Source organism: Sparus aurata, chromosome 4 (genome assembly GCF_900880675.1).
Source record: "Sparus aurata chromosome 4, fSpaAur1.1, whole genome shotgun sequence".
Taxonomy (NCBI): Eukaryota; Metazoa; Chordata; class Actinopteri; order Spariformes; family Sparidae; genus Sparus; species Sparus aurata.
The window spans coordinates 30,771,111-30,794,269 of record NC_044190.1 but is presented as its reverse complement, the minus strand read 5'-3'; the positions used below and the strand labels follow the sequence as shown (position 1 = coordinate 30,794,269).

Genomic DNA, 23,159 nt, shown 5'->3' with positions numbered 1-23,159 from the left:
GAAACTCCAACAAAATGCCATATGCTCAGAACTAAAACCACCACTCCTCAAGGCAATCAGCCTTTCTTAAAGCGGATTCATTTTGACATAACATGTTATGGCAGTGCAAGCCATGCAACATGCCACACTCTTCATATCCATTTCCCTGCTTTTGGGACTGACGACTTCCTCAATAATGCACATTGTGCAGCGTGCATGCGTTCACACACACAACACTCCATCCTCATACGACTGTGTCACTTCCCACCTGGTATGTGGCGGAGGACCGTGTCTGTGGTCTCATTGCCTCACTCTGTACACACACACACACACACACACACACACACACACACACACACACACACACACACACACACACACACACACAGCAGTAACAATGTGTGTGTTTTTTTGTCTATTTAATCTTGATGGGATGTTTCATCTGCAGGCTGCTATCACAGCTGGCTGCCTTATTGTCTGGGTCAGACTGATGGGTATGTGTGCCACTGTGTGTGTGTGTTTGTGTGTGTGTGTGTGTGTGTGTGTGTGTGTGTGTGTGTGTTGGCCTCTGTGTGTGTCCTCAACCATATGCATTTTCAGTTTGGGTTCCAATATTAATCTGTTTGCACATTATATAGCTACAACTGTTTGTTTGCCTGTACAAGAGCAGACATATTTCACATACATCTAAACACTGCATACCTATATGAACAACATATACATTGTGCAAGTGTGTGTGTTGTGCATTTGTGTGTGTGCTGTCCATCAAACCACACACACACAGCCGTACCAAACCATTGGCTTGGTTGCTGATGATGACATATGAGTTCCTGGCCTTGGTAATGGCTGTTAAATCTCATAATTACACGCTTCTTTATTGCAATGCATAATGACCCTGCAGCACTATTGGACAATTAATTAAGATTTTCAGCCCAGGCTTTTTCAGGCCCAGATGAGGAGGTGGAATGAGGTCTAATGTTCTTGTCTTCGAGCTAGGACATTAAGGCATGATGCTGTAGGAGAGAAGGCTGTCTCCCTGTGTGCATTCATTTTCATCTCTGTCTTTCCTTCAGTCTGTGTATGTGTGTGTGTGTCTCTCTCTCCTCATTGCTCCATTGTTGAGCCCTTCCTCTCAATGCTTGTCCTGGATGATGATATTGGAGACCATATCTCTAATCTGTGAATGGTAAATTAATCCCTGTGGAGTTACTGCGGTCTTCTCTCTATGGGAAGCTACGGGGGATTAGGAAGATAGAATCAACACAGCCTCATAATCTCATATACAGACACCGGGCCTGGACAGGGACCATTGGGTTTTGTTTTAAAAGCCACAATCAGCAAGTTTGTATTCAAACATCAATGGTGCTATACCAAAAATGTAACCTCATTTGAACTGAAGTATTCTTTTTATACATTGGTACCCATTTGACAACAAACTTTTATGTAATCATCTTTGAAAACAGAAAATGTCTCCTGCCCAGTGGTTTAAACAGCAGCACAGCCAATTTGCTGATGCTTGAACTATGGATTTTGTCTTTTCGGGAGAAGATGTTATGGCAGGATATTGTTCTGAAAAGTTAATCCACCAAGAGATCAATAGACTGTCACAACCCAGTTAATTGAACAAGCTGGGAAAATGAATTAATTACAGATAGATAGATAGATAGATAGATAGATAGATAGATAGATAGATAGATAGATAGATAGATAGATAGATAGATAGATAGATAGATAGATAGATAGATAGATAGATAGATAGATAGATAGATAGATAGATAGATAGATAGATAGACAGATAGATAGATAGATAGATAGATCAAACTATGATGATAAAAAGATATAAGTGTTGCCAACTAACAAAGCTAAAAGTGTGGCTTCATACTTGGCAATAATATATGACTGGATAACGCTGATGGCTTGTGAGGGAGTCGGTCTTTGTCTGTCTCATGGAGTCTCTACAGACATGGGGTGACTTTCCCTGGGGTTTGAATTTTGATGTAACATCCAATCAGTGTCTTAGTGTGTTTCCTAATGACGCATTCGGGTAAGCAACAAAAGAATGTCATCAAAATAAAACTTAAAACTATAAGTCCAGATAGTCTTTAAACTGGACGACTGATACATGTGTTTAGACACACAAAGATTCACATTATGTCCTTCTTATTCTTCACCTCACATTTTTTTACTATTTAGCTCAATGTCTTCTAGCCTGTCAGCTATCTGTCTGTGAGACAAAGAGAGAGACAGAGTTGGTTCATAAGCTTCTCAGTTTTGTGCACACATAGTTAATTCCCCTGGCAGATATGTGCACACATGCTCACACACATGCTGTGGTCATTCATGCCTGCATCAGCATTGTATCAAAGGAGGGAGAGACGGAATGCAGAGTTAGAGGAAGAGAGGAAGGTGTGTGGATTGAGCAAGACAAGACAAAAAAAAGGAAGATATGGAAAAATGATGTTAAATAAAAACAGAAATTGTGTCAAACATTCCACAGTGTTTATTTCACCAAGACAGTGTCCTACAGAGCAGACTGTTGTTACTTGAGTAGTACTCTCGACTATGTAGTGAAGAAGATGTGGCCCCAAAGGAGCTTGCTGTGGCACATGCCCACACACACACACACACACACGTACACACACACACACACACACACACACACACACACACACACACACACACACACACACACACCCACACACTGCTTGACACAGCCCTAGTGGAGCTAGAAGTGGGTAATTAAAATGTAAATATTGATATTTTATTATTTGAAATGCCTCCACTGCAATGCTCTTAATGTCACTCCATCTGTCGTCTCCACAGAGACGTGGGGTTGCCCTCTACGACCGGCTGCCCCCACCCAAGCAACCCCCGCCAGGGCTACAGCTATTACACTCGACAACCATCTCCGTGTTGCCGCGTCTCCATTTTGAGTCTAATTAAGTGTTAAATATTAGCACCCACAACCACAGAGGCAGCACGCGCCACACATGTGCACACAGAGAATACAGCACACAACCCTTCTCTCCACCTCTGCCTCTCTCCCTGACTCTTTCTTTCACACACACACATAGACACACACACAAAGCACTCATCTCCACTACAGCAATGGGAAGATTTTAAGTGTTAATCTTGCAGTGCTGCTGATGGTGTCTAATGTATGCAATTAACAGTCAGCCAGGGCTGAGGGTTTGGTAATTAGCTGGCTGTTCACACTGATTAGAGGCTACTGCAACCCTATGACTGCTCTACTCTCCCCGAGGCCGCCCGGAGAAAAAGGGGGAATGTGGGGGAAGGAGAGGGGGAGGGTGTAAGGGGAGAGAAAGAGCGAAAAGATATTTTGGCCAACAATATGAGAGGGGATGAAGGTGAAGGTGATTATGTGTGTTTGTGTGCAGTCCTGTACTCCAATGCAGATGCTGTAGAGTCAACCAAGCAGGTATGTTGACAATAAACTGAGATTAATCAGCACCTAACTTTTTTATCTTAGTCTGTTCTCAACAAGACTGTTTTAGATTAACAATAAATATTGGTCCAATCGCTACGACAATATTTTCCAAGTTTACCAACTCTTCCTGTGATGGCCCTCTGGCTTGGAAACATAAGAAAACTACCTTTTCAACAGTGGAATCTTACTGGTATGTTATTTTGACAGAAACACTAATTTTAAGCCTTTATCGGCTGATATAGACGGTACAGCAACATTATTGTGCATCCCTAAAAATAATCATCTCAGAATAATAATTTGTGACTTGACCTTTTCTGGACATGAGCAAAATATTTCAACATAACCTTAGACACAAACCCTAGATGGGAGTAACAGCAGTAATGAAAGGCAAAACTGGGAGGTTAATACAAACAACAGGATATTGAGTGATGAAAACAACTCTTAAGAGGCCTACTGGTCAAATCATGAGAATTAGCCCCCCGTTTATTTGGTTTTAAAATACAGCAATGGTTTCTCAGATGTCAAGTAACATTACCACTGTTTCAGTGTCCTCAGACTTCTCAATCTTTCTACACCCAATGCAGTTATAAGTGACTGCCGACAAATTCACGTGCATTTGCCTGTAAATGGGTGTGTGTCTTTAAGCCCCTCTAAATTAGAAACAACTCTGGGTAGAGTTGTTTCCATTTCGTTGCGCATCTCTGTGTAATTGGGTCAGCTGGTGGATGTGTGTGCGTGTGTGTGTGGTGTGTGTGTGTGTGTGTGTGTGTGTGTGTGTGTGTGTGTGTGTGTGTGTGTGTGTGTGTGTGACAGCATTCGTGCTTGTCGTGTGCGTATCTCTTGTGTGTGTGTTGTTTCAGCTTGGCCAAAGCCATCACAGGGGGTCCATGTTCATTTGGGCCGGCGTCTGGCCGTATGGTACAAAACAGTTTGAGATGTGCATACACACACACACACACACACACACACTCCAAAAGCATCACAAGGGAGCACTTGCATTGCACAGCATGCAACAATGTGCACACTAACACAAATTTAAACTCAAACACGTACAGAAAGTGGTTGGAGAGAGCACCGGAGCCGCCTAACACAGTGTGCATACAGAACAAACACACACACACACACATGCAGGGCAGCGATGTGCTGGTAACTGTTGGAAACTTCACGTGTCCTAATGCAATCTCTATCTCAGTGGGCCAGTAGACTTAAATCTGTCCCCTGCAGAACACAATACGTGTACATGCTGCACATGGACAGTCCACTGTTCTCCTCACACCTACAATAAACAACAAGGTGATCATAAAGCAGTTTTAATCACAGTTATCAGTCCCTTTTTAAAATGCCTCCTAACAAAGAGATTTGGTAGACTACATAAATATGGATGGTGCCTATTAATTAAAGATAACATCTATCAACAATGATAGATTGCTGTTTCATCTACAAGTCTCTGGCAGTTTTTAAAGAAATTGATGACTGACAATTTTAATATGGTGTAAATTAGATGACTACTACACTATTACACTGTTTTACCCTTGTAGGTAACCACATTATCTGAAACATTAGCACACCTTGAGCAATTGACTTATTTGCCACAGTGTGGCAAAGTGTGAATTCAGTTTTGTTGTACTGTGTTACATTTCTGTGACAATGTGTGAACCTCATTTTTACAGCTTCATGACCGATAACTCTTGATAAGTGTGTGGACCTTTTGCTGTTGAATTGTTGAGACAGACTAAAGTTTCCTGTTAAATGTGTCCTGTGGCCATGATCAAATAGGACAGAGTACAGTGTCAACTGTAACCGAGTGCAAGACCTGCTACAAGTGTGCAGATGGACCATCCACCATTTTTATCCTATAATATTTGAAAGATGTTTCTATTCAGCTTTACACAAACAGTTAAAGAAAACAAATTATAGGTATTTTTTATTAAAAGCAAAGATTCAAAGAATTCATGTTTAATTAAATTTAACTGGTGCATAATGAGATAGATACAATGCCAGACAGACTGCCCAAATATTATTTGCCCTTTTTGTCCAAGCTCCAGCCTCACACTGGGGGTTAAGTTGGTCGTTGGCTCATTCAGATCAAATGTTGTCCAGCAACACTGATTTGACCTGCTTCTCTGCTGGCATCACCCTCACTGTGTTCACACACATTCACCAGGAGACGCACTCTCAGTTGTGTGCATAACAAAATTATGTTTAGCCAATACAACAAAAAAATGGTGTTGTCAATGAGAACACCTTTTTGAATATGTTTCCAAAAATGGCTTTTAGCTTCAGATATATAACAAGAACCATCATAGAAACCAGGAAATAAAAGACATTGAGGATTTAACCTAAGAGAAATACATGTTTATATTTTCTGTGGAATACAAAAACATGACTTGGCCATGTTAAAATCACGATTGTGGCATTGTATTGGTAAAGCCCAGAAATGTAATTTGCTGCACAAAGGTGAGCCCTCAAAATGTGACTCCCTAAATCAAATCATTTTAAATTATTAACTTCAATGAGGCATAACACACGCATCATGTAATTATGACAGATATGATTTACTTTCACTTCTTCAATCCTTCTTAAAACACATTTTCAAGGATTTCTAAAATAAGATCCCCATATAAAGTGTGACAATATTCCCTTTTTTCCACTGCAGTGACAGAATGTAACTGGATGTGTGTTAATAACTGGGACCAAATCAGATTTTCACGGCTTTCACATGAATACAAACACAAACAGTAACCTTCTGCATCAGTTATTGCAGATGTACAGGCACTTTGATACAGACGCACACAGACCCATGGTGCACACAAATAGCTCCACAAATACCACAAATTGTACACACAAGAGCGCAGGTACTCATAAGCATCTCACTGGTTCCCATTTGCCCTGTAACCACAAGAAAACAAATATAGGCCTCCTGGATATGTGTGTTCGTGTGTGTCTGTGTAGCAACTGGGGCATGAGAGAGGGCTATCCTGTGTGTGTGTGTGTGTGTGTGTGTGTGTGTGTGTGTGTGTGTGTGTGTGTGTGTGTGTGTGTGTGTGTGTCTGTGCCAGACTGTTGTGCGGTCTCGGGTGTAAACGTGCAGTCAGGACTCATTTGGCAGACAAACAGGCCGCAGGGTGGCTGGGGAATCGACGTGTGTTTGTGTGTGTGTTCGTCTGTGTGTGTGTGTGTCTGATAGAGCAAAGGGAAGAGAAAAAAGAAAGAGAGCATGAGAGCAAGCAGCAGAGGTTAAGTCTGCATGAGTGCACTGCAGCCTCTTTCTGTCAGACCAATGTATGGCACATGCACACACACATACCTATACACACTCGCTCGCTCTCTGTACCTTCATAGATGCAATAGAGTGTCCTAATATTTAAGCAGACACACCCAAAATAAAACATCAAAAAAAATACATAATTTGGGTCATTACAGTGACCGGATGCACCCCTTGGCTCACCCAACTCCATATGATCACACCCAAAAGAAATCCAACCTGTTCACCTAAAAATTAAGGTTATGTACTTAGTAGATAATATAGATGTTGACCTAATTATTTTACAGTCCAGGAAGAGCTATCTTCTAATGTGGAGAGATGATGAGTAGGCACACAAAATGCAAATCTTTGACACAAGATTAGCGTTCATGTTTGTGTCCTGATTTAATTTATGTTTTTTATCCAAACATAAATATTAATCGTTAATAATGCTTCGGTTGTCAGACATTGTGGGGGTAGAAAAAGGACAAAATTGAACTTAAAAAAAAAAAAAATTATGAACATTTTGCTTTTCCATAGATTTGTTTATTACACTGTTTTCTCATTACCTAATCAAAAGATTAAAATCCACAGCATCATATTAATTTAAGTTGTCTTTGCTGTACCAGGATACTTTTAAAAAGACATACTGTCACATCATAGAAAAAGGACCACACAGAAGAGGACAGGCAGCAGAGCCTCTCTCTTAATGTTACTGGTCCTGTTCACATAATAGCCCTGTTAAAAATAAGTAAGCTGGTATTTTTTGCTTGGACATTTCATGTTGAATGAGAATAGAGGAGCAAATGTTTAGAGTGTACAGCATACCAGGCATGCTGTTCACTAAACAGTGAGTTTAAAGGTCCAGTGTGTAGGATTTAGTGGCATCCAGCACTCAGGTTGCAGATTGAGCCCCTATGGTGTCCACTAAAAACACAACAAAAATTTTGAATGGCTCCGTTTAGAGCCAGTGCTTGGTTTATTAATTTTGGGCTACTGTAGAAGCATTGGGGTGCAACATGGCACACTCGGTCCAAGGGGAGCTGCTTCCCCTGTAGATTTTAAAAGTTCAGTCTAAGGTAACCAAAACCTGATTCTTATTTTTTATTTTCATTCTACATTACTGTACAGTCAGCTCAGCCCACCATCACCACAGGCTGTACAACATCTACACACACACACTAATGCACTCATATTCCCACACATAGTGCGAGATGGCTTATCAACAATGGGCAGAAAGGGAATGTAATTAGAGCCAAATCAGGAACCTTCTTTTGTCAAGTGAAATCACAGGTATGAAAGAAAGGTCTCCACCCCTCCCTCCTCTACCACCATCTCTACTTCCAACGCCTCTTCCCCCTTCTACTTTCTTCCCTCCTCCATCCCACTCTTTCTCGTGCTCTCTCTCTCTCCATCAATACCTCTCTCTCTCCATCATCAGCACTAAATTCCCATTGATGTTTCTTTTCTTCTGCTGTATCGATCGCTTCATGAGAAGGAGGGGAGGAAGGGAGGAAGGGAAGAAGGGAGAGATGGCGTTATCTGTTAATTAATTTGTCCTGAAGCTGGCCGCCTATTAATCAGACAGATAAGAGGCATTGGATGGCTGAACAGCGCAGACAGGCTGGTGAGGAGGGGAGGGGAGGGGGTCGGGGAGGCACACACATACACAAACACACAGAAATACACACAGATGGAGACGCACATGCAGAGGCTCGTGGAGACATATGTATGGGAATGTATGCAAACAAACACGCTGATGACACAACATACGCCAGTACACTCTCAGTGCAGTTATGTGTAGTTGAGTAGTAGTTCAGATGCACAGTATAAGTATACACATGAAGCGCACAAAATGCTTTCACACACCACACTCACCTACACAGACACATTGTACACACACGCAAACCACATCCTGATAAAAATCATTGATGTACCTCAATAAGAAAAGCTGCACTTTCAGCTCAATAAATTAATCAGACAGGTTTTAATTATTGGTGTTAGGCGTGTGTGTGTGTGTGGGTGCGCGCGCGTTTGTGTGTGTGTTTGTGCACATGCGTGCATGTAATTAGGAGGGAGATGGTTGTTGATGAGAGATACGTAGAAACCCCAATCAAACATACAGCTCGTCATGCAGAAGTGGATGATGATGTTGGCATTGTTTTACCTTGTGTGTATTTGTGCCCACTTCTTGAGCCGTGCATGCACCCAGATCAAATTCCACGAAAGGAAAGTGTGTGAATTGATTGAACCCTCCACGCTGCTCCCCATGCCAGAGCGCTGAAAACACACACATGCAGGGACAAGTTAAACACACAACCAGTGACACCATTAGATTATATTAACCCCTCACTCATGTCTTCTTCTCTTCACTTGACCCCGGGGTATGAACAGATTCAATAAGTGTGTGTGTTAATTTTAGCAATGCCTGTGCCTATTTCCCCTGCCCACAATGAGTGGTGAAGTCCTGAAGACTCCCTAAAGACATGTGAGATGAGTGTAAGTGTGTGTGTGTGTGTGTGTGTGTGTGTGTGTGTACGCGCGCACATGAGTGTATGTGTGTGTGTGCATGAAGACCCCCTTAAGAAATTCACCTCTAATCCCTTCTGATGATTTCATTAAGTAGAAGAAGACACTGCCAGTTGGCAACGATACTGCTACCTTCACTGTGGTGTGTGTGTGTGTGTGTGTGTGTTTGTGCGTGCGTGCATGTGTACATGTGTACATATGTACGTGTGTATGTGTTTGTGTGTGTGTGTGTGTGTTGTATCAATCATACACATTTGGATTCAATCCAGTGTGTTCATATGCATTTTTCGTCTATGCATATGTGATACTGTGTGTGAGTGCAACAATGTCTATCTACTGTATATAAACAGTGTTTGCGTGAGAGTGTGAGAGTGTGCGTGTATATGCGTGTGTGGCAGAGCAGTTGTACAGTTGTAGATAGGATGAATTAGAGCACATTACAAACAACAATAGCCTGCAACCTGGACATAATGAGACGCCTGCCATTACCCATCAACACACTGTGAGATAAGAGCCCCAAATGCACAAGCATACACACACACACACACACACTGTCACACACCTACCATCTCAAGAGGAGGCACACTGCAGCAGATGTTGTTGAAGAAATATCTTCCTTCTCATCTGCCGGCTTCTCCTGGCAGGATGCTCCTCTCAAACACATACACACTGGAGGGCTGCGGTGAGGTCTGACAGGTGTGCTCACATGGGCCACTGTCTTTGCCTTTGCCTATAAAAGCTTGCACACACACAAAGACGCACATAGGCAGGTGTGAATGGACAGGTGTGTGAGGAGAGGACAGCTGCGAGGAAAGGTGTGAGTGGGCAGGTGTTCCATTAAAGAGATAGATAGGCAGAAAGAGGAAGACATAGAGAAAGAGACAACAAGCCAGAGTCTACTGCACTTCAGTGAGGATGTATTCAAAATACAGTAAAATAAAAAATATTACAAAGAAAATGAAAGTAGAAAAAAGTATACATTGAAACCAAAACAGAAGGCAGCAAGAAAAACTGTTAAACAGCGAGAGATTCAAACATGCAGGATATCCAGACTGAGAAGTATCAAGATGGATGGAAAAGAAAAGTGAAAGGAGAATGAGGCACACAGATGGTCAGTCGTAGATGGACACTGACAGATAAAGAAAGCCATGGATTGCGATTGGAGAGACGGACAGATATAGACGTAGGCAAATAGAAGGACATGGATTGACACCGGAGAAAGCAGGAGTTTTGAGGCCATGGCGGCAATTAGTGTGTGTGTTTGAGCGGTGCAGCAGCGATGGCCAGCATTGATCCATGGAGGTTGTGTCAGGGGGAGATAAGGCCTGCCTTTCCCCAGAGAACAGCCCTGGGCACAGGGGAGAGAGGAAGAGGATGATGAGGAAGAAGTGGAGGAGGAGGACTCCGGTCAACTGGATGGATGGAGGGTGGGCAGGGAGGGAGTGCTGATCTTTACCCTCTCACTTAAAAACAAGCTTTATTCTCTCCTTTTGATTCTCTTTGTTCCTCCTTGGTTCCACTTTTAAATGCTGATTTACTAAAAACGATAAAAGCACTTAACATAAAATAGGCCAGCCCGTATTTTTCCTAATTTCTCCAATACTGAATATCTCTGAACATTTTAATTTAACCATCCTCTTTTGCCCTTCTTCTCTGTGTCACTATTCCCCAGGTTTCTCTACGCTGTCCTTGGCAGACCAGATGAGTCTACTGCAGAGTGCATGGATGGAGATCTTGATCCTACGTGTTGTGTACCGCTCGCTGTCATTTGAAGACAAGGTTAGTGTCTTTACCTTCATGTCTGGATCTTTCTCTCATGAAATGTATAGATCCAAGTTAACCTGCAACCTCTGTGTGTTTGTCTTCAGTTGGTGTATGCTGAGGACTACATCATGGACGAGGACCAGTCAAAGCTAGCCGGACTCCTGGACCTGAACAACGCCATTCTTCAGCTGGTCAAGAAATACAAAACTATGAAACTAGAGAAGGAGGAATTTGTCACTCTCAAGGCCATCGCTTTGGCTAACTCAGGTAAGAAATCCTTCTCTCTCAGTCAGTGTTTGTCAGTCTGTGTGTTTGTGAGCACACGCCTGGCGGAGAAAGGGTTAATCCCAGGAATCTCCAGTCTCATGGGACTCATTTAAACTGAACCATCAAAGGACTCATTTCAATACTCTGCATCCAAACACACACACACACACACACACACACACACACACACTCTCTCACATATACACGCTGAAAAGCGACATATGACGCATACTTTCACTCTCAGACATTTTGTTCAAACCTCCACACACAGTAATCTCATCATCCTTTTAATAGTCACACATACCTACAGTCATTTTACACATGCAGATACACACGAAGGCACCATGTAAGCATACACTACACACAACCTGAAGCCCACCTCCCACCCTCCAAAACAAAGTGGCGATCCCTTTTACAATTAGCATAGTCGTCTCTTCAGATGCCTGTTAAATAAGGTGAAATCATTAGAGCCCAAAGTCTGTCGATAAAGCCCCCTCTCTGATGTGTCCAGCTGCATCGACAGCTGACTGACACAGGCGTGCATGAACACATTCCCTCTCACACACACACACACACACACACACACACACACAGACACACACGCCTTCTTCCTCCCATGACCCGTCTTTTGAACTTTGTCTTGGAAGCAGGCCAGCTCTTCAGTACTCTTTAATTACAAGGGGGGAGCTGTCAATACAATGTGTTTAAATGGGAGAATGCAACGGGAGAGCTTTGAATAGGAAGGGAGGGGCCTTTTGTTCTGATTCCGCTGCCATCAACACACACACCGACACGTTCACTCTCTTTTTCTCAAACTTCATCTCTCTGATTTACACGTGAACACATATTATAATATATATATATATAACATATTAGATGAATGTGTAATTAAATATGAGCCATTGGAAGATGTTTGCTCACACACAAACTGACACACTGTCATGCACATACAGAAAATATTGACATATTTTCCTGTGGGGCTATATGTGACAATCAATCGCAGGACTCTGGCTATTTATGTGTGTGTGTGTGTGTGTGTGTGTGTGTGTGTGTGTGTGTGCGTGCATGTGCATGTCTGTTGCTCTATAAATGTGGCAGACTGAAAGTTGAGAAAGCTGCTTCTGCTGTTATGATGAATTAATTTTCAAATAGGTGTGACAGAGCCCTTGTTGCCTCTAAGATTCCCATCGGTCTGAAGAGGAAGAGGCGTTTAAACTTTGGTGCATCAGATTTCAGAACCATAAATGAACAATAATGTCCAAAGTCACAAGAAAAATAAAAGCTGCAATTCTAAATAACGTGTTCAACTGTTATTTTTACTGTGCTTCAGAGCAGAGACACAGAGTGTACACTAGACCACCAAACATGTGGTCGCTGGTGCATCTTCTTTTTTTTTTTTTACAGTTCACATGGGAAGACAACGCAATGTTGATTTTTAACAAATCCCCTGCTATGCCCTCTAAAGAATATGGTCTGATAGAATGGCAGGATTCAGAAAAACCATTAAAACTAAGGTGGTTCAGTTAGAGAAAATCTCATTTTGCTCCTTTAATGACGGCCACAGTCTCCGATGTGAGTCATACTGATTTTGAAGTCCCCATGGGAAGAATGAACATGTAAGAGTCCATTCTCTCTCAAAAGCCCAGTTACCGCTCTCGATTTTCTCCAACTGTTGTCTCTCCTCTCGTCTCGTCTCACGCCTGTGTGCGTATCTGTTTGACTTGAATAATGATGCTTTACAAAATACACAGATTTGACTGATTAGCATCTTTTCAGTCACAGTGCACTTGCTCTGTGAGATTCCTGGGCAAGAAAAGTTGCACCAGTTTAAATACAAAAGCACAGTCAAAATGTAATGATTCGAGGGGCACTGGTAGTTCAGTTGGTAGAGTGTGCGCTCCATGTACAGATGCTTTGGGGATGGAGAGGGATGGCAGGTTAACACGGGGGATGCATTTTGGTCATTTTGCTAACAAGGAGGATGGAGTTCACCCTCAACTTGCCCTCTGATGATTACAAATTGCAGCACATTTTTTCACAAGGCATCAGAGAGGAGGAGGAAAGTCTATGAGTTTTAACACAGCAAATGTTAAATGTAGAGCAGTGGAATATTACATCATCCATTTTGCTCACTACAGTATATCTCAGCCTTTCTCAAAATGATTGGTTATTTTCTTAGGTTTTAATAATATTGTATAACATATCAGGAATGTCACATTGTATATAAGTAAAACATGCAGATAAATTCAGAGAGTAATTATCCATCAAAAGTTTAGCTCACTATGTAAAATTCATATTTGAAATAGTCTTTAGTCTTTTAACTGATTGAAATCCAAACAGCTGACATCCAAATAAGAACTTTGTATCATTGCCCAGGACTCTCTAACTGCTCTTCAAGACAACAGAATGCTAGCATTAGCATTTTGAAGGGCACTGACACTAATTAATTCACAGGATGCTAATCGTCTGCATTAATGAAGCCAAGCCTTAAGAAATGTTAGCAAACGTGCCCCACATGTAAAGACAGCTAAACTAGCCATGGGAAACAGCAGGCACGTGTGTGTGTGTGTGTCTGTGTGTGTGTCTGTGCATTCATTTACGTGTGTGTGTGTGTGTGTGTGTGTGTGTGTGTGTGTGCGTGTGTGTGTGCGTGCATGCATTGTGAGTTCTATGTTAACACGTGTGTTTTAACAGCCTTTTGTGCTCGTGCTCATTAACGTCTGCTGTTTTACTTGAGAGTGTACTGCGGGTCACAGCACAGGCAGCGGCCATGTCTAGCAGCTTAAATACTAAACGCACGATATTAATCAAAAACAATGTGAAACTCATTAAACTTCATTTTAACTTGTGGTAATTGCAGGCTGTACTCCAACTAATCACATATTAGAAATCCAAGAATAAGAAAAAGAGAGGTAATTTGTTCATTTGTGACTGACAGTATTATTCAATTTGAACATTTAGTTTATGGTTACATTTTATTTTATGTCTTCATTTGAGAAGAGGCACTCCATCAGGGGAAGCTAAATATTTAGCCAAAAATGAGAAAAATTGAAGAAAGATTGTACTGTCCAAACTACAGATATGCAAAAATTTGTATAGATTATATTTGTTTGTAATGTAAATTTATAACCAACATTGTTTCCTCCCCTGCCTCAGAATATTGTGGAGCACCGACTCTTATTTAAACTGGGAAAAAGTAACGAAAATTGAGAGCCGACAGAAGCTGAGTTTTCTATTGATCCCTATAGAATCCAACCCTCTGACTGGTCTGGTCCTGCATACTGATACATGCATTACACTCTATAGATCCAACAATGTGTGTTTGATTGTGTTTGTGGATGTGGAAGTGTGCACCTCTACGTGTGTGTGGCTGTTGTCACACATTTGGTCTGCAGGGTGTCTTTTTTATGTTTCATTGACCATGTTTGTGTAAGTTCATACTTTCTTTGCAAAGGTTTGTCAGTGTGTACATGTGCTTGTGTTCATCTTCAGTGTGGATGGTGTGAGAATGTGTTTGTGTGTGTGTATATATATATAAATAAAATATTTTAATTGACGTGTAATTGTTTTATAACTTATATTCTTGACAAATTGATTTGTTGATTGGTCTATAAAATGTCAGGAAACACACAGTATTTCTTTTAGAGCTCCATGCAGTTCATGTAGAGTAATTACATCAGCTTGTGTCATCATACTTTGTGTGCAAACATGAAATACCTTAACATTTATTATGTGTACACATCCACTCATAGGTCTCATCTGGTTTGTGTGTGTCTTTAGTGTGTGTGTTGGGGTGTGGTGGCCTATCAATAGTTACCTTGTGATTATTATTTAACATGCATGTAGTCATTGATCGCAGACATTGATCGGAGGTTGGGAGCTAAAGGCCAGCTCACATTAAGACTTTGCCTCCCTAAGGGGCAATATGGAGCATTATCATTGAGGGACATTCTCAGCCTTTTACTACACATATGCTGAAACACACCTTACATGCCAGCTCAAAGAGAGATTACAGGTGTGTGCGGACAAATACGTATGCACACACAGACACACACACACACACACTAGCATGGACTCTCAGGTCTCTCTGTGTCTCTCCATCATTCTACGAGTCCATCTCTTTTTTCTCCGCCCACCCATCTCTTTGTCTGTCCATTCATCACACCCACAGATCCACACTTTAAAGACAGAGACCGGAGCAGCTCCTGCATTTAAAGCCTCACTCCTGGATTTAGTTTCCATGAGAAATAGCAGGTTTTAAATCTACATAAAGAGCAATCTTAAATTGTATACCGGCAGTTTAGGTGTGTGTGAGTGTTTAACTCATTATCATACCTCTAAAGTTTACAAAAATGTTGCTAAATTCTCCCTGCTCTGCAGTGTAAAACACTGACGTTTCTCATTGGTTTAATTGCAAATGCAAACGTGATCTTTTTAAAAATCTTTAAGGAAATTCATCCCTGAGTTGAGGCTTGCAGGAGCATCCCTGTGTTGAACCTGTTTGGATTTTTGGATGGAATCTTTAGCACCTCTCCCCTTTGCAGCACTGAGCAATAACACAGCAGATAGAGGGGCACAGGGACTGACAAAGACACGCACTGTTGTAAACATTGCCTGAGAGAGACGTGGGAGCTTTCTACACAGCAGAACCTGCCTGCCTTCATTTCTGGAACCCACTTTTGTCCTTCTATTGAAATGTACCAGATAACATTTTAGATGATGCATATAATGTACGTAATCTTTATGTCCACGTGTAGTGGACCAAACACAGGAATACAAGAAGAAACAATGTCTGTGGATACTACAAATACCTTATCGAATATATTTTTGCTCACATTTAAATTTCAGTCATGTGTATTTCCTCCTTCCTCCTGCAGACTCCATGCACATCGAAGATGTGGATGCAGTGCAGAAGCTCCAGGATGTGCTCCATGAGGCCCTGCAGGACTACGAGGCCTCCCAGCACCAGGAGGATCCCCGCCGGGCGGGCAAGTTGCTCATGACCCTCCCTCTGCTCCGCCAGACCTCCACCAAGGCTGTGCAACATTTCTACAGCATCAAGCAGGACGGCAAAGTCCCAATGCACAAACTCTTCCTGGAGCTGCTGGAAGCCAAGGTCTGAGGACGGGAGAATGGACGGAAGGACAGCCAGACACCAGTCTGACCCACCTGAGCTTCAACTCAAACTCTCACTTTGAATGACCTCTTGCTCTTTTACACGCACACACTCTGACACACACGCACACACTCAGAAATATGTCCCAGAAGTATGTCTGCTGACACATCACCCTATGAAGAAACAAATAACCTAAACCTCTTATCTGAACCCCTGAACCTCCACCGTCTGTGACAAAGGGCGCTCACTTGACCTATCGTTTTGGGGGAGATGCTGACAGACTGACATGACCCCCCTTTTACCAAGGGAAGATGATAATTCCTTTTAAAACTATTAACAATCACTTACCAGTTACCACGGTGACTCTGAACATTGAAGACGACAAAACTCTTATGCATTTAATAACGATTAAGATGTTATTAAAGACAAACGCTTAAACAAGGACACATTTAAAAGAAACTCTTCATTTTAGTCCTGAGAGACTGAAAGACTTCACTCGTGTCTCCTTTTCCCTCCCTATTTCCCCCAACAGATTTTTTTAAGTGTTCAAGAAGAAGACGAGAGGAGGAAAAAAAGAACACTAAAGAAGTATTAATGACGTTTGTTATCAAATTACATGTACAATGAAATTTGGAAGGATGGACCGTAAAGAAAAGAAGAGGAGATTTGCCCTGCCAAAGAATGGAGCTCATCCATTCAGAGGACGCCAGCAAACTTAACTTTCACAACCCCGAAACTGTTTCTGCTCTGATCTACCAGTGGCTTTTAATGCTGGGCCTCAGAGTGCTGCTGGTTTTCTGCTCACACAGTTCTTTAAATGTTTCTGGATATGATGAAAACCAGCAGGGCTCAGAGTTTGAAGGACCAGGATTGGAAACCACTTAATGGTTCTCCCTAAATTCAGCTCCTGGTTCCCATGACTCCCCAACTTCAACTACAACTTAACTATTTGTTGTATCTGTTGAGGACCAGTGCCCCTGGCCTCCCAAACCATCAGTATTAACAGTGTTTGCACACTCGCTGTTGCTGAAAATGCTTCAGATATACAAACAACATGAGGTGGGATTGATCAACAGAGTTTATAAGTAAGAAAAAATTGTTACTAACAAATAATGAAATAAGACCTGTCAAGAATGGATTCCTGCTTGTCCAGCTGGTAGATGAAGACTCAGTCCAGATTCTCTGTGAAGTCAAACTCCCCCCTTGTGATTGGATATCCGTTTGAGACATTTTCAGCCGCACAGTGGCCCAGGTTTGTAGCTCTCCACACAAACACAAGTCCATAGAGATTTCAGTCCGTCTATGTGCCATTAAGAATAGTCCAGCCCATGCTCATTACCCAAAACTCCAAAAAACTGCAAATTATCATGTCAGTACTCCCCTCCTCGTTCCATTGCACTCACAACCTCCAGCTCATCTCTTGCGTCAGTACAGAGATAACCTTGTGATCCATTGAGGGAGTGATGAGGGAGTTTCAGTCACTCAATACAAACCAGAGGGAAAGGTGTGCTGACAAAACTGACAGAAGAACAACTATTGTTGCTTTCAAACTCCTTATTTTTTCTTTATTTCTATCTTAAAAATAATCTTAGCGTTGTACCAGTATTAGGGTTGTAAATAACTGTCATCCTGTATATGACATATAACATGGCTTTGTTTTTTTGTTATTAATATTGTCTTCTTAAAACTGAATCAATCAATATGTCTTTCCTTTTTTCTATCAGCTTGACCACTTTCAGCAATTATCATATATATATAAATATAACAAGTAATAATGTATTAACAAAAATCAGCGTTTTCTTAGAAAACTCTGAGCAATAGTGGTTTTTAACGGAGGGGTTTGTGCATATGGACTAAGTCTGCAATATTAACATAACGTGCCAGTCTTAAATTCGGGAGAGAGGAAGGGAGAGTTTGTAGCTTCTCTCTGTGTAACTTGCCATAAGCTATTAGATAAAATTCAATATTTCCTCTGTTCGACGCAGCGAGGCAGGAACGAGTATGGACCATGAGATGTTAATGCTGCTGTCACGTGAAAGCCATGTGAAGAATAATTATTATGAGAGTCCAAGAAGTAACATAAGCAGCTAAAAGATCCAACATCCAATTTGAAAATTACCACGCGGTTCTAACGTTAGCACCTTTTCTTGTGGCCAGTCGCTTTAAATCTAATTCAAACAAGACAGTTCTTTGTTTAAAATCAGCTGTTCAGTAATAGTTTTTGTCCTTAAAGGTATGTTTCTGTGTGGGGACCATCAGAATAACCTGACTGAATCTGGATCTGTGCTGAGGGAGATGGTACTTAACGCAAAAACAAAACATCTTCCAAATTAAAACACTCGACAGTTTCACGTTAGCTCGCTGCTCCAGTTCTCACTGTTCATAGATAACTTGGTGTTGCAATGATGGAAACCAACAATCCTAACTAATACAATCTAAATAATTAATAATGAATAAGTCAGAAAATTAAAACAATGTTGACCCCTTTATACAAGTTAATTACCTAAATTGATTAAACCTATAACCACACAGTCTTTAAGTGAATTTATTGTTGTGATATTCACTTTTTTTTATAAATTTTTATTTAATATTAAAAATGACTTTTTTAGCATCAAGAAATGGAAAGCTGAGCTAACAGGAAGCTGTCTGACATCTTCCAGTCAAGTGACTTCATTGTTATGGACTGCACAGCTGACTGATTACAGCTTTAACAGGTGAAAGGAGTCGAGAGCTCTGTTTTTATATCATTAAGTTATTTGAAAAGCTGAATAAGAATGCCAAAACGTGTGATCCAGAAGACGGTGTAATCTAATATAAAATGGCAACTTGTCACAGCGGAGGAGTGCAGCAGTTTTAAGTGTAGTTGATCTCTAACATCACACGCTCTCTATCAGACATCAGTATTATTAGTAAGGGGTATTTTTCTCAGCCTTCTTAAACATTGTATATTGTAAATTATACAGATTATAATTCTAACATAAGACATTTTATTGGAAACAAAATCGAGAAAAAAAAAGAAAAAGAAAAAAATGTAGTTCAGCCTCGATGTGCGTTTCATGTTCGCTGTTTTTTCTATCAAGAAAAAACTTGTTTTCTTTCATTTTTATCTGTTTTTTGTTTTGAAGTCCTCTTTCCGTTCGTTTCCTTTCCTCCTCTGTTGAGTCCTCCGAGGCGTTGCTGTGTGCTTTTTTCTTGTGGTGATTCCCGTTCTTGTGCCGTGTGCTTCTTCTTTAGACAACACAGAGTAGAGTAGAGGCCATGTTGTCTGTCTTGTCGGATCAGTCCGCTGGGGGTCTGGGTACCGGATTCTCTCCCAATGAACCGAACCGGATATAAGGCTCTTCTTCTAGTAACTTAAACTAGACCACCAGGATCAAATTACAGTATTCATCTTTACCAAACTATACATTAATAATTAAATATTTAGTATCTAAATGAAGAAACACCATACAAGTATTTAAAAAGGGATCATTTGTGTAACTTTCCTGTAGAATAAACACTATACTGTATATCTTTAGGTTTTAAATAATGATGAAATGAAAAAGACATTTGAGTAATTCAGAACTGTAGGTGACTCTTTTTTGATAAACTCGCTGTACATAACTGCCTTCCATACGGCTCGGCTCAGTCATCATCATCTTTAACTGTTTCAGCAGTCAAAAAGAGAAAATACGAAGATGAAAAACTTTTTTTGTGTGTCCTGATTTCAGCTCATTTCCAGGAGAATATCTTGTTTTACAAGCGATCGGACAAGTGAAGATTAGGACTAAACATTTTTTGGGAAATGTTACAGAAAATTTCATTTGCACTTGCTGTTTTCTCTTCACTGTGCACTCATTGCATTGTGGGACACGTTTCTGCTTCGGCCCCAGTTCTTATACTCATTGTACCTCTTTATACACATAAGTAGCATAAATAAAGATTCTAGGACTCATCAGAGGTCTTAAACATTGACATATAATGTTTTTTAGAGAGGAAATACATACCAGTTATTTCACAGGTGCATATATAAGATATTTGTAAGTGAAATCCCCGACGACAGAGTTGAATTTTCCTGTTTTGATTGTAACTTCAAACACGGTCTCATTGTCAGGACGATGGTAATCCTTATCATCATCTGCTGTACATTAATCTAAAAACAACTTATGGAAGAAAGGTGCTCTTTTTATTACGACTGTTTCTCTTCTGTTTCTGTTTTTATTTTGATTTGTCAGTTGTCAAACCAATCCTGTGTACTTCTGATCAGTTGGACACCATGAAAGATGTCACACGTCTCCCCAGGGTGATGAAAGCTGAGCTGGATTTTGGTTTTCAAGACAAACCAAGTTTAATTTGTGCTGGTAGTAAGCACTGATTTTGTAGAAGTTCCAAAATGTACAGAAATATCAAAATATCTGTGTTGATTAAGTAATTCATTGAAGATGATGATCATGACTAAAAAAAAGAACAAATCCACCAGCTGAAATCTGGAGGGAGGTCGTGTGACTCTTTCAGAGGTTTTGATAAAACTTTGCTGCTCGTAGCCAAGATCTGGTTTGGACGTACGAGACGAAAGGGATTTCCCTTGATCAGATTTTAGGTTAAAAAAAAGCAATATTTTAATGACTGTACAATGACGAGACAAGAGTTGCACTTGTTTGTGTTGAGTTGTACATCCACATGCTGTCGTAGCTATTAAGATTATCTTGCAGTTAGTGTTAAAACCATATAAATGACAACAAACCAAACTGGTATTTTCTATGTGGAGCGTTGGAAGAAGGACTGTCTGGGTTTTCTGCAGAGCCACTGATAGAAAGAGTTTGACCTGGTTGCAATTTGCGGCACCACGTTACCGCTCTCATCTGGAACTTAGATCCATTAGCTGCGACTACTCATATGTAACAATAGTTTAGCGGGAAAACAGAAGGGTTATTTAGGCAGGATTGACCATCTACCATGGCTGCCCCCTGAAATCTGCTAAGGCCAAACTGTGTCTATCTACAGCTCTACAGTGTTTAGTCATTTAGTTGTATTTAATCCCCAAATGTAACTGCCACTCGTGCTGCAGCTAAACCTGCAGCCTGAATTTGCAAATGTGAAGAAAATAATGAAAGGAGAGAGAGAGAGACGAAACATTTGGATACAAAGGATATTTAAAGACAAAAGCAATCTTGGGTGGTGGACGAGTTGTGTTCGAGAGAAGACCCTGTAGTGTTATTAAGAACATGTCTGTAGATTTTAGATGTGCTTCACATCAGTAAATGGAGAAAAAAAAAAAAAAAAAAGAAACAATAACCTGTATATTTTTGTGACGTGTATCATACAAGTGTGCTCCAACAATAATGTCCATTTGTGTAAATGTATTTATTTCACATTGTATATATTGTTCAATGCAAAAAGAGAGACCTATGATTCTGTAACTTAAACTACTATGGGTTGAAACATTACATGTGTTACTCCAGACTATGCCTTTCAGGATTATTACAGTAGAGCAATATCAATTAAAACCAGGCTTCCAGTTTTGACACCTGTCTTTGTCTCTGATTTGTTTTTCGACTCACATTTTGTGGTTTTCTAATACAAGTTTGTTTTCTTTTAGAGACTGATGCCAAACAACAAAAACATCATTTATAAGAAAGTTTAAAGGTTGATCCCAACAGAATCCTGTTTCACCTGACATCTGGTGACCCCTCAGACTCATGGATCTGTCATTCAACCCTCCACTGATGCAGTCCTTTACCTTATTTTGATGAAGGGCCAGTGAAGCGCTACTCAACCAGTCAACCAAGAAATGTTGGCCATGTACATGTCTGCAAGCCTTTACATTACTGCAGGTTGCAGTGTTTCACATGACAACACTGTGCTCAGCATCTGGTTAGGTTTAGGAAAAAAAAAACACATGGTTAAGTTTAGAAAAAGATCATGTTTTGACTTCCGTTGCCACAAACATGACTGGCAATAAAGAATATCCAGGTTTCACGCAGGCAATATATGGCTGGCGACAAAAAGGCAACTAAAGAGAATCCACGAAGAAAGCTAAGAATGCAAACTCAAAAAACAAAAGCATAAAGTGACGGGGAAAAAAAACCTGGACGCAGACACAGACGAGCAACACCAGGAAGAAAACAGGACCAGGGAACAGACGAGAAGCACAAGATTCACATGAACACAAAAACAGACAAGCTGACAAAGACAGAGGGGAAGACACAGACTTAAATACACAAGGGAGGGAGCATTAATGAGAGGCGGGTAAAACTAACGGTGCAATCAAAAAAGGTGGTCAAAAAACACAAAGATAGGAAGTGGAAAGTAAAAGAAGACACACAAGGATACATTTACCAAAATAAAACAGGAAACAACCAAAAAACAAAACCACCACACACAATGGTAGCACAACGTGTCAAAACTGAATGAGAATTCACTTTGTTCAAACAACCAGAGGTCAAAAAAACACAGAGCGTGATTGATGGCGGCGGGGACAGTCCACACAAGGTCAGGAACACAGGAGGGAAACTAAACAGTGGGGACAGCATCCATCCCACAGCGAACTGTAATCTGAGTGTGCAGACCAAACTGGCTTCCACACCACGGGAACTTCACTGACTACATTTTAGTAGTTAGTAGGAGTAAGCCTGAATATAAATACAGAAATCTTCGCACAACGGAGACAGCCGAGAAATGCACGACACATGACACAATTTTTGTTCAAGTGCTTTATAATGCCTTCCAGCGACTTGGTGAATGGTGAGGGTGCAATGGCTTCTCAAGTATTTGCTGAAAAAAAAAAATGCTCATCTGTCATTGGTCCGGACATTCAAACATGGACTTAGAGG

At 40.9% G+C, this 23,159-nt stretch overlaps 1 protein-coding gene across 13 annotated transcripts in view; it reads left to right on the top strand.

Moving 5' to 3' along the window:
• The window catches only part of esrrga (estrogen-related receptor gamma a), a 147,169-nt gene extending 125,318 nt beyond the window's left edge, over positions 1–21,851 (top strand). For 12 of the 13 annotated variants that reach the window (XM_030415124.1, XM_030415123.1, XM_030415121.1 and 9 more), the window contains 3 exons: positions 10,873–10,979; positions 11,069–11,231; positions 16,109–16,353. In XM_030415124.1, coding sequence (XP_030270984.1) covers positions 10,873–10,979; positions 11,069–11,231; positions 16,109–16,353 — 515 coding nt within the window. Of the gene's footprint in view, positions 1–10,872; positions 10,980–11,068; positions 11,232–16,108 lie in introns of all 13 variants that reach the window. The other variant, XM_030415112.1, reaches the window with a different exon arrangement.
• Positions 21,852–23,159: the final 1,308 nt, after the last annotated feature.